This window comes from Thermobia domestica, chromosome 12 (genome assembly GCF_964235325.1).
Source record: "Thermobia domestica chromosome 12, izTheDome1.hap1.1, whole genome shotgun sequence".
Lineage (NCBI taxonomy): Eukaryota > Metazoa > Arthropoda > Insecta > Zygentoma > Lepismatidae > Thermobia > Thermobia domestica.
The window spans coordinates 116435091-116448691 of record NC_137465.1 but is presented as its reverse complement, the minus strand read 5'-3'; the positions used below and the strand labels follow the sequence as shown (position 1 = coordinate 116448691).

Sequence of the window (13601 nt, the reverse complement as noted above, 5' to 3'; positions counted from 1 at the left end):
AGTTTCGGAGATATGGCTTTTTATTTGAAACGCTCATTTTTTAGCTTCAGTAGAGGGGGTGTACGGGAGGGACCTTCCGTTCGCACCAAGCGACCGGTGGTCTAGAAATGATCAGGATAGTGAACTTAATGATTTAGGACCACCGGTTGCTTTCACTCTCTCGGGTTGATCAAACTTCTTATTCTGAAGACTTTTCCAGATTCTGCCTCCTGACTATAAGCCTTAGCCCCGAAAAAGAGTACTCGCAGAACGTACTGGAAACTTGGGGGGGGGGGGGGAATCATTAAAAGGAATATTATACAGGTTAGTTTTTTGCATATGTTTGAGTTCACCTAATCTCCAAGTAACCACTTTTACATTTTCAGTACTGACTCTTAATTTTAATAATACTTTTACTTTCGAATGACGAAAGAAAAGAAAAAAGTACGATGAGTTGGGAAAAAAAAAAAGATTTAAGATTTCAATGGATATCTAAAGCCCATACCATTCAATGTACCTGCATCAAATTTTACGCTTTAGTGTTTTGCAAGATTCTCCAAAGGATTTTTTCAATTTTCTCCTCTCCCAAAAATAAAGATATTGTACTGAAGGGCGAAAACAAAAATTTGTGATTTTCTCTGAAATGGCTCTAATGATTTCGTTTAATTTTTATAAATCACTATTTCATTATCAACCTTATAGTTTAGCATAAGGCGTAGGCCCTATCTATAGGAAAATCGAGAAAGAGTAGTTTACTTTTCGGGGTGGGCTTTCTCGGACTATTTTCTCAAAAACGAAAGAATGAAATGAAATGAAGTTTTAGGTCCCACAATTATGCCGGCTAGTCTAAAGGAGACGGTGATGATAAGATATGAATGAAATAATGGGATGAAACGGGAGAACCCCGAGAAAACCCACGCATACGATGTTTGTCCACCACAAAGTTTACTCGCCGCGAACTGGGATCGAACCAAGGACCCCAGGTACTAGAGATGAACGCTCTACCACTGAGCCACCGCGGCCCCTTTCTCAAAAACGACTCTCACAATTTTGTTCATATTTTGTAAGTATGTGTTTCATTAACAAACCTATAATATGAAATAAACCATTTTTCATTAGAAACATTCACAACAGGTAGTTTACTCGGGGGGGGGGGGGGGGAGCTTTTCCCGAATGATTTTCTCAACATCAAGGACCGAACATCAATTATGCTAGATTACCTTCTTCTACTGTTTACGATAAGGTTTTTTGATGTTGCAAAGTTCACGAGTCTAACGCCGTTGTCATTACTTTCCTTATGGTGACTTTCATTTCCTATTACGGGTTTGAAGATATCCTCCCGTCCTACCTTCGCACTAAAATCTCCTAAGAGAATTTCCATATGATATCGTAGGAGTTGGTATATCGTCATATCGTCTTTTATATTGTTATCTTCTGTTGGTATGCACATTTAAAATAACAATATTCTCAGGCTACTGTGAACAAGCGCCTTTTTTTTTCTTTTTTTTACAGGATGAGGTTGTTAGCCTCATGCCCAATCCCCAAGCTGGAGAACCACCCCTTGTCGTCTGCCCGCGACTACTTATGCAATATATTCGCAGCTAACCTTTATATTAAGAGGCCTTCTCCTCGATCCGCAATTTGATGACGCGCCATGCCGTGGTGACAAGGACCCACGTTACACCCATTAAATAAACTTTGCGTTTTTTTTTTTTTTTTTTGTTTGTTTGTTTGTTTGTTAAATTAAGGAGGCTAACGTTGGCAACAGTTATCGTATTTATCTTGTATTCATTTTCATATCTGGCCACAAGTCTGGAAGGAAATTTCTTTGACCAATATCCTGATGGATGATTAAATTTTGACCTGGGGCTGTGTCAATCTGCAGTAAGATATGAGAAAGGTGCAGAAAGGAACTAAGAGAATTAAGAAGTCTTCATCTACAGCTCTCTTCAGATGAGAAGCAACATGAACAATAGCCAATGGTATGTGATATTTAACACAACGTTGCCAGATTTCGCCCTCCCCCCTTTCCCTTCTCGCTCTTTCCCACCTAGTTTTACAGCAAATAAATTGACAGCATTATTCATAATGTCAAAAATGTTATTCCAATAAAAATTAAAATATTTACTGCCCATGCTGGAAATACAAATATAAACTAAATTGTCTTTTAATTTATTCCATTAGAACTGCTAAAAGTTCGTCGACTAAATCATCCTGCTATCACCATCGTCAATGGTGATTTGTACTTTGTTGTCAATGTGTTACCTGAATCTTAAATTTATAACAGCTTACAAATTTTATTAATCACTATTTCATGAAATCCCTTCTAATTTTCCTACCTAGGTATATGTTGTGTAAAGGATCATCAGTCTTCCTGTTACGTGGTTAGTTTCTTAGATTGTGTAGAGAGAGGCTTCCCTTCCTGAGGACTACCTTGCTTTGGTATAGATGAATCACACACATGAAACGAATTCTAAAGCCTGTGTTTTTAAAGTTTTGGAAATTAAGTTTTTGCTCTTCTTCCTCTGATGCGAATTTCTTTCTTACCTTTTTAAATATATATAAACTCTGAAAATAATTTTGGCCGCGCTGGCTCAGTGATAGAATGTTCACCTCTGGTGCAGGGTGTCACGGTTCGATCCCAGCTCGCGCCAAGTGAACTTTGTGGTGAACAAACAATGTGTGCGTGGGTTTTCTTGGGGTTCTCCCGTTTCCTTCCATTTTCTTCATTCCAAAATTTCATTCATTTCTCATCACCACCGGCTCCTTTACCCTAGCCAGCATAATTGTGGGACGTTAAACTTAAAAGATTTCACTTCATTTCATTTCTAAAAATAATTATTGCGACCACTTAAGAAACTGACAACTAATTTTTAAATATTTTCTACAGCTCACGAAAACACGATGCGAATGCCATTTACGAAAAATAGTTATAAGCTAAGAAGACCTGATAAAGGTAAGAAGCCCTGCTCCAGCCTAATTGTATCAGTTTTCCGCATCTCGAAGCAGTCGTTTGTCTTGGGTGCAATGATTTATGGTAGTATTTAGATGCATATGCGTTTGTTCAATAACCATGAGTTCATATGTTGAGAGAAACGGAAGAGAGAGAGGGGAATAAATTATGAAATAGATAAACCAGAAACGGGAAGAAAAATCACGCTACCAATACCGAATAAAGAATTGTTTTTCGAAAGAAATAGAATCTGCTTTCTTTCTTTATATTACTTGTGTTCACCGGCGCAAATGTCTTCAACATAAGGGCGGGGGGGGGGGGGTAAGACCGTTCCCATATTTTTTTAAGCGATGTTCAGAGTATTTATGAAGTTGAAAAACAATGTTGTGGAGAATCAGGGGAGCAAAGTTGTCTTCAACATTGGGAGGCGGGCAGATCTGAGGCTTATTTTGAGGGGAGGGGAGGGGAGGGGAGATTCATATTACAGTAGATGAATCTGATTTTTGAGGTGCACCTGTTGTACATTATACAGCAAGGTCATCAATTTTATCTCCCTTTCCTGTGTGCCAGTCGGACACAAATCATATTTCTACCCAAGACAATTCTCCCCAGTTAAAAGATTGGAGGACATGCCTCCCTCCTCCCCCAGGGATTTGCGCTAATGCTTGTGTTATATTATACATACGAAAATGTTTATTTAACAATATACATACGCATCTCCAAGCAAAGAAAACCCAAGTAGTGTTAGTAAGTTCCTTTGTTTGTATCCTGTAATAGTAAACAAAATAACTAACGATAGTGATAGGTTACGGGTTAGATTTAAAGAGGAAAATGTTGAACAAAAGCTTGAATCAAAGTCTACTAGCAGTTATGTGAGACTACGTATTTTAAAGATTCTCACAATTGTTTCATATAACCAGTTGAAATAGAAACATGTAGTTTGCACTATGTGTTCATAATCCATTCTTCTACTTGCTAAAGACAGTAATTTAATGGTAATGAAGTATTCCTAAGTAGTGCATCTAGTACTGACAACATTCGCAGTGCTGCGAAAACTCAGTAGTCTGCCACAAATTGACAACATCGTGTAACTGCGATTGGAAAAAGCAGATAGCCCGTTGAAGACCATGTAACTTACCATTTGAAAAGCGGTATCCACGACAGAAACAACCTCTGTCGAATTAAATAACAAACTCAGCATAAAAAATGATACTGTAGTTAATAATGATAGAATGGATGCCTCCAGAGAACAAAGATGTTTATGTTTATGTACAAATTTCTACAAAAATTGGTTCATTTCATATGTAATACCCCAAAAAACAAACTGGTAATTTCGTTCAAATTTCATAAATAAATGTTTCATTAGCAAACCTACAATATGGTATAAATATTCTTCATTTAAAAATCCAGAAGAGGCAGTTAGCTCCAGGGGATTAGTTTTTCTCGTATGATTTTCTCAAAAACAAATCAGGCAATTTTATTCATATTTCATAAACAAAACAACTATTAACAAAAATACAACGTAGTATAAATAATTTTATATTGTTAAAAAATCACAATAAGACTTGTGGGGTGAGTTTTCTTCGATACAAAATTTTCCGAAAACTCTTATGATTTTATTTACATTTCATGTTTCCGTAATAATTACAGCATATGATTCAATTTAACAGGTGAGAACGAGACGGTTTAGTGTGGTAGGCCGTACCCTTTATTTTATTATTTTTTTAAAAGATTAAAGCAAAAAACAAATTAATAAAAATATTGACTTTTACTTATTAAAAAATTAGTTTATAAACACACTCTGGCAAGGTTCAAGAACACAGGTCCCCCTTCCCATTTAGCTGTAATAAAGACAGAAAACAACGTGCCCTGCGGGGCTCTAACCCGCCTTCACTCGCTAACGCTCGCTCGGCAATACCATGTAAATTAAATATTAAACTTTGGTCCAGAAAGGAAGCAACCTAGCTACTGACCTATATAGGGGGACCTGTGTTCTAGAACTTTCCCCACACTCTTTTAATTGCAAGTTAATTATATACTGTCTTTGGCTTTTTTTTTTTTTTTTATAATATATTATCAGGGTTGGCTGGTTTAAACGAAGTTGATTTAAACCAAAAAAGAAAAAAGAAAAGTGTTTAAATCGTGTGAACTTCATGGTGACGTTTCCACATATCAAACCATCCGCATTACGTTTATCTACTTTCACCTTTTAATCAAGGGGTCCCATGTTCAATTCTCGGTCGAACCACAACCCTTCTTTCAAGTGTAAACCAGAGCCCTGCAAACCCAGGCCCGAAGACGGCCCGGCCCGACCCGAATGGATCTGAATTCTGTGCCCGGCTCGACCCGGCCTGGCCCGAATCTCGAGCCGGGCTCTAACCGGCCCGAACACTGTGAAAGACGGATCGGAAACTAATGTTAGCAGCCTGTGTTAATCGTAATGTGTTTGGCATGGGCGGCGATTAGGGGGGGCAAAGGGGGGCAGTTGCCCTCGCACTTTTTTTAAGTAACCAATTAATGTATATAGTTTCATTTGGAAATGTAACGATTTTGTATGTGTTACTGATTAATAGGAAAAAATGCTGCCATATAATATTTGCTGTTGCGTGAATACGTATTGGTTGTCTTCCCGTGGAGTAAAGAAAGCTACAGTAATTGCGTTTTAATCGCAACAGAAAATAACAACAAAAAATAACCTATTGGAGCACAATTTCAGCATACTTTCATTTCTTCTTACAAGGGCTCGATATGTTAGTGAGCCGCTTTGAAGCTAATCGAAAGAACATTATGCAAAAAAGTAGGGCCTATTTCACAAGTTATTCTTTAATTGCACAAAAATTGACAGTTCCTAAAATGTCTTTTCTTCTTTCTAAAGTAAGGAATATCGATTAAAAAGAGCGTGATAAGAAACAACTTCTACCTTTTCCATTGTTTTGTAGTGTAATATACGAGTGAAGTGTTGTGTTTAAGGATGTACGAGTGTATATACAATAAAATTTAGTAAATTGAACACAATTCTAGGTTTTAAGTTTATTTTGTATAACTGAAGTGTGGACTGTAAGTATTGTTGTGTTTTGATGTGTTCCAAGAAAGTGAAATCTGCACCTAATGGCAACGAACATATTTCAAGAAGTTGCAAAAGCAAATATTTCTTTAAATGTCGTAGCATATGCTTGTAGTATTTACTGTCTTTCATTTTCTAAGAGTAATAACATACATTTAATATCATGTGTGGAATTAAATATTAAGTTTTTCATTAATCCTCAGTTTCAATATAACTTTTGCAAAACAAGCATCATTATTCATTACTATCATTAATATTATCCTTTCTATTTATTTGTTTTGCAAATTTATTAAATAATCTGATCACACAATTTTCCAGACAGAATTTTAAGATGTTCATGAGCAAGGAATCAAATCTCTTCTTACACTTTCGTTGTTTAAGAGTACAAAGGGCTAGTATCTACTTGCGTTGTTCTTCTCAATTTACTTAAGAAACTATTATATACGATATACGGTATTTTAACTGAAAATATAGTATCCTATTAGTTATACAACCTTTCGTCAAACAAAATGTTAGAAACAACCAGGAAAACTAACATTTATATACAAATATTCAGATCATGTCTTCCCCCCTCACTTTTAACGTCCAACCGCCGCCACTGGTGTTTGGGAAATTAACTCTTTATTCAAGACTGTAAAGTACTGTACTTCTACTACTCTTATTACTACTACTACTGCTACTGCTATTATTATTATTATTATTATTATTATTATTATTATTATTATTATTATTATTATTATTATTATTACTTCTACTACTACAACTGCTACGAGCGTCAGAGTTGACATGTCTGGTGGTACATACTTTACAATCTAAGTACAGAAAAAATCGAAGAAATACTAGTTATTACGGCCAGTCTGCGTAGTCTGGCCAGTAGAATGCATTCACATCTGGTGCTAGAGGTCGTCGGATCGATCCCTCCTCGTGTTATGTGAGCTTTGTTGTGGACAAAAATCGTGAGCGTGGGAGTTTTTGGATTAGCCCGTTTTCGTCCACTGTCTTCATTCCACCAATTCATCCATCATCATTCATACGTCTTGAGCCGTAATTGCCTAAAGAACATATGAGAAAGTCAAGTCCTTGACCTACTAATTAGAATTTGTTCCGCTACATTAGACCACGGAGGCCGAAACCATGAACTGGCGTGTTCATAAGATTAGCGCAATTTGTAGTAATGTTCAATTAGCACGGCAGATTCCAAATCATATTACATGTTCCTGTATTCTTTATAATTCGATGCTACAATAATAATAACAAAAAACAATGATCAAATAAATCACCCAGACCCCAGGATCGATGAAGTGTTCCTGGAACGGTGCGTAACAAGTAAATAACAGAGCTATATGACGGAATGCGAGGCAGTAAATCAAAACAAAATCCACACATATCATTGTTGATCAAAAAATACCTCAAAAGTCCCCTGAATGAAAAATGTATAGATATACGCTATCAAAAATGCCTCTTAACATCACATATAATAGAAGGGATAGTTGATATTAAGAAAATGAAAATATAAGGTTTCCTAAGAAACCAATAGTGCAAAATGAACATCGCTTTACTGTATGTCCTTGTACGCATCGAATAGCACGGAAACAGATTCAACAGTTTCAGGCTTTAGAGCATTTCTCCGTTCCTGAGTACTAAAATCTCTTTCAGTAGACGCACTAGAAGCAGGGATGACGAGATACTGACGCGTTAATTTACACAATTTTGGTAATGTTTGTTCTTGTTGCTTCCACCACTGCAGTATATCTAGTTCTCTTACACATGATGACATGTTGAGGTAGATGTCTACTTCATCCTCAAATTCACCAGAGACTGAATGTCGATCTTCCCAACCCATTAGTTTATTCTTCTTGGTAGGTGGTTCCAAGTTATGCCAACTAGCCTAAAGGAGACGATGGTGAGAAATAAATGAAATAGTGAAGTAAATAAAGTGGAAGGAAACAGGAGAACGCCGCGACCCCCCCCCCCACACGGTGTTTGTCCACCACAAAATTCACTTGGCGAGAGCTCGGATCAAACCAGGGAATCCATACACCAGAGGTGAACGCTCAACCGCTGAGCCACCGTTCCAGGAACACCTAATCGACCCTGGCGATTTGGTGATTTATTTGATCATTATATTTTGTTATATTTGTAGCATCATACTATAAACAATACATGAACATGTAACACCATTCGATATTTGCCTTGCTAATTGAACATTACTACAAATTGCACTGATCTTATGAGCACGCCAGTTTATGGTTTTGCCCTCTGTGGTCCAATGGTAGCGTACCAAATTCTACTTACTAGGTCAAGTACTTGACTTTACCATACGTTCTTTAGGTAACTACGGCTCAGGCTGAATGGATGATGATGGGAGGAATTGGTGGAAGGAAACAGTGGGAGGAAGCGGGACCACCCCAGAAACTCCCATGCACACGATGTTTGTCCACAACAAAGCTCACATTGCATGAGCAGGGATTGATCCGACGACCTCTAGCACCAGATGTGAGTGTTTGTTCTACTGAGCCACTGTTCTCCCTCGTAGATCAAGCATCGACTCACATTCTACGCAGACCGGCCATAATAACTAGCATTTCTCCATTTTATTCTGTACTTAGAAGGTAAATTCGGTACCACCAGACATATTAACTTTGACGCGAAGTCGTAGCACTTGTAGTAGTATTAGCAGTGGTCGTAGTAGTAATAGTAGAAGTAGTGATAGTAGTAGTAGTAGTAGTAGTAGTAGAAGTAGTAATAGTAATAGTATTACCAGTACATCGCAGTCTTGAATAAAGAGTCAGTTTCCCAAACACATTACGATTAACATAGGCTGACAGTAAGACCGTACAAACACGGCAAAAATAGAGGTAGTGGAGGACATTAAAAAAACAAATAGGCTGACAACATTAGTTTCCGAACCGTCTTTCAGACTATCGGGCCGAGTCGGGCCGGCCCGGCTCGGCCCGAAATGTGCCCGGTCCAGTTTGATATTACTTGAAACGGGTCGGGCCGAATCGGGCGCGCCCGGCCCGTGCAGGGCTCTGGTGTAAACCAAGTAGCGATTCGAGGTGTCTCTTTAAGCGAAAGTCTTCTCCGTGATAACGTTGGTATTTCATAAGGATTTTAAGCCTAAACATACGAAATGAAACCAAATTACATATTTCTACTTGAATGAATGCCTGTTGTTTTATAAAGAAGTCAAGGTTGCTTAAACATATTGATAGAAATTGGCAAAATTTATCAACTGCCTACGTAGCTTCCAACATCAGATTAGATTTGACTGTTTTAATTTTATTGAATTATATCTACATACCAAATTTGTAATTTAATACCTTAGTTTTAGCGTAGTGATCTGACGTCGATCTTAAAATTTTACACAGAAATAAATTTAAATAACAGTATTTTCCCAATGACTAAGGCGGGAGTTTCCCCGATTTATATATAATTCTGTATAATGTTTTTACTTGTCTAACTGTTTATCTTTTTGTCCTGAAATGACCCTTGACAATTATATTAACAAATAAGCCTATGTAAAGATAAGTACAACGTATTTTTATCAAGAGTCCTTCGTGAGTGAGTCGGCAATTACATTTGTGACCAATCAGCCATGGTTTCGTGTCCAAATGGACAATTTCTCTTGGATGTAAGCCGAGAAGCGGGTTGGATTCCGCTTTAAACTTATGTGACCCCTTCCAGCATAAGCTTGTTGTTGCATAATAACACCAAGGCGAAACAAACAAATTTCTTCCCATATCTAATATAAATACATAAAGTAAATTATTTAAATCAAAAAAAACCTGGTTTAAATAAACAAAAACCCGGCTTTAAACCAAAAAAACCTGATGTTTTGGTTTTTTCAATAAAAACCATGGTTTTTGCCAACCCTGAATATTATGATTGTAAATAACTGGTGTATATTTAATTTTAACATCTTTTTTTAATTTTTTTTAAGTTAGACAAGATAAACTTTAAGGATTAGCAATGAAATAATAATGAAGGAAGAAAGGAGCCTCTAAATTTGAAAATTGTTTCTGCCCATGAATGGTGACCGAGTTTTTCTCGAAATATTACAAATTAATATTTCTCGCAATGTGTATGGCTTTAAAACTGTTGCGTTGTTATTACGTACAATTATTTAGCATTTGCAGTAAAATACAGGAACAAGCATAAATTCCTTTACATGCTGCTAGCTTAGGCACCTTGAAATTTAGGTAGATTTAGGTTAGGGTAAGGTAATTACTGGTGAGAATAGCCCATTGTAAAAATAACTCTACGGTTTAAATGAGTGAATGTATGTGAAAGTGGATTGTCTAGGATATTAATTTCCAAAGCATTTCTGCACAGCGCACGAAACCAATAATTTATGTTTATACGTGTAATGTTGTTAGTGTCAAACTATTACAAGGGGGGCTACACTGGAGTTAAAATAAGTGACTGCATACAAAATACAACTGCGCATCATACGAATTCCACAGGCGGAGTAATTTTGGGGTTAACTACAACGCCCGCTCCAGCAGGTATACTTATTTAGAAACGAGAAATTACACACTAATAATTTTATGAAAATGGATCAAATTTACTTAACCTTAAGCTAACCCGTTCCTAACCCCTACCCTACTTATTTATATCTTACTCCACTCTACCCTTCCCTACTCTACTATTCTTTTTAAAAGGGCCTTACTTATCGATGCGCAGCTTATATATATTCTCGTCTATTTTCAGCATTCCTTCGCTGACGCACCATCTTCTTATGGATGAATCTCCGCCCGGACTTTCCTGCTTCCCTCCTACACTGATTTGGTTAGATGGCATTCTTGATCTTAGTGGCCACTAACACAAACTGATTTATGCCTTTTGAACAGTCACTCTTATTGCGTACGTCAGGACGTCGTGTATTTATACCCGCAAGGGGAAGCACATTATCAACCTCTCACGCAATTTAATATACAGTCTAGCCTAGAACGTGTAGAATATAACAGTCTAGAATGTTGTCAGAGAATTTTTTGAAGCGAGAAAACTTTTTTTTTTCAATTTGACGGACTATTCTGCACCTGTACAGACGTTAGTTTTGGTAAGTTTAAAGTAGTTCAGATTAGTTTAATTAAGATTAGCTAGAGTAGAATAGGTTCTGTTTGGTGTACCATAATATAAGTAATGGACTTTAATCCTGATGATTAATGGAATTTAACTCCAGAAACATACTATTTGACATCTCCAACATTTTCATGTGTTTCTCCTATTTTTCTGTAGGTTTCAATTTTTTTCTCTGAAATACAAGTGAATATTAATATTTACAAATATGTCTATCAATGTTATCAGATTTTTGACAACAATTATCAACAACGCAATGAACTTTGGTATTGGAAGCCTTTGTAGTATCAATTCTTGTTAGTAAAACGTAAGCTGATACTATCACTCAACTGTAACTTTTCATAATAGTACCTGAGCATTCAGCATCAACATATAAAGTTCAATAAATATAGGGCTACTCCGAAGAAAAAAAAACGTACAGGTAGACATAGCCATTATATAAACATTAAAAATACGCACCTGATACACCAAAAAAGTAAGTACTTCCTAGCAAAATGAACTTGGTAATCATCTTCACATTAAAGTTCTTTCTAGTTTTGTGGTTGGACTTAATCACCTCATTTTGCAGTTAAAATAAAGGTCACTTACTATCAACACTTCCGTCGCCATTTTCCACAAAAGCTAAAACCTACACAAGATCACTTCACTCCTTAATGGACCACAACAGACTAACCCAGAAAATATTGCACATTTCACGACCACTGAACTTTTGTGACCAATGACATATAAAATGGTAAAAGGTTAACCAATCGATCGAATTAGTACAATATCCTTCAAGGTGATTGATAAACTGTCGTTCACTAATACCCTACTATTCATCTCTTATTTTGCTTGTGACTTCATTCCACTGTGATATTATTATACCACTTTCAAGTTCATATAGCATTTCTTGCGTTGCGTTGTTGTCCGCAAACTTGGCAAGGACTATAATGGAATAATGCCCTTGGACCAAATAACGTTCCAGCCATTCCCCTGACAACATCATTTATAACTCCCCGTAATGAAGTGACAGGCAGGGAAGAATATTAGAATAGAACATTTGTACTTATTAAACTTTACAAGCAAACAACAGAGTGAAAAATGGTAGTTGGAAAATGAAATATATATATATATATATATATATATATATATATATATATATATATATATATATATATATATATATATATATATATATATATATATATATATATATATATATATATTCTGGACCGCCCGTTGGATCAATATTAGGCTTCATTTTTACCCATTTGAAGACAGTAACAGATAGGACTGTTTAATTCCTTTGAACCATTTGACCCGATAGATCTCGTATGGAGACGAGAATTATCCTGTGTTGATTAGTGCATTTTGAAATTTTACCATTTTCCTGCACCACCCTGTATATCAGTAGAAATCACCCAGTGATATAGATATAGTTATAGATATAGATATAGATATAGACAGTGGCGTATTTAGGGGGGTGGATTCCGGGCTTAAGCCCCCCGAAATCTTACTTAGTATAGTAAAGTAAATGAAATATAATGCAGAATTTTCTCATTTCCAGGCAAAGCCCACCCACCCCCACCCCCGAAAGTTAGCAAAGCCCCTCCCGAAACAAAATCGTAAATACGCCACTGGATATAGATATAGATATAGATATAGATATAGATATAGATATAGATATAGATATAGATATAGATATAGATATAGATATGAGATAGGGTCAGGGACTGATTACCCATAAAGCAAAATAAGCTCATGCTTAAGGCTAGTTTTAGACGGAAGCATTTATCGTAACAATTTCTGTAGCAGATGTGCTGCCAAAAATCTCGTATTATATTCCATGGCATCGAAAGTATATGGTGCTTTTACACGGTAGCATTTTGATAGCCATTTTGTCATGACATATCAAACAAATCACCAAAGAAAAGTGCAGTTGGCTCCAAAATTAAAGCGTGAAGTAAATAAAGATGTAATGGTTGTAACAACACTTTCGTTAGTTATATTTAAAACGAAAACCGCAAAGAAGTATGGTTGTGGCGGAGAGATGATAATGGTACAGAAAGAACTGAAACCTGAGGATCCTATTGCATTCAAGTATAGATCAGTGCATATTTTAAGACCTTTTCACTAGGCTACAGAACTTAGTAACAGCTTGGATCATGAATATGAGCTATCAAATTAAAGCCCCGTTACACGATAACATTTTGTGTCACACATTCAAGTTTGCATCGCTTAGAACGAACGTGTGAACTGTGAATGTCACATCATACTTTCTGTATTTTATAAAGTATAAGTGACACTGTTCTTAATATATCATTTAATTTTTAATGGTTAAGGCTTAATCATTTAATGGTTACTGTCGTATTAAAACCTTAGTGCTTCTAAACTCTATCCGTGAAGTTGACTAATTTTTGTATGAAATCCAACGAGAAATTCAGAATATTTGAAATGAAATAATGAAACACTAATATAGTAGAAACAGAAACTACAGCAGCTTAATCAATTAGGTAATCAATTGTTAGCATTAGAAGTGTGTTA

General features: G+C 36.2%; 1 protein-coding gene across 3 annotated transcripts in view; it reads right to left on the bottom strand.

Annotated features, from left to right (window-relative positions):
- The window catches only part of LOC145666601 (uncharacterized), a 102239-nt gene extending 90503 nt beyond the window's left edge, over nt 1-11736 (bottom strand). For 2 of the 3 annotated variants that reach the window (XM_081734006.1, XM_081734008.1), the window contains exon 1: nt 11538-11736. In XM_081734006.1, coding sequence (XP_081590132.1) covers nt 11538-11589 — 52 coding nt within the window. In that variant the 5' untranslated portion in view covers nt 11590-11736. The remainder of the gene's footprint in view (nt 1-11537) is intronic. The other variant, XM_081734007.1, reaches the window with a different exon arrangement.
- Nucleotides 11737-13601: the final 1865 nt, after the last annotated feature.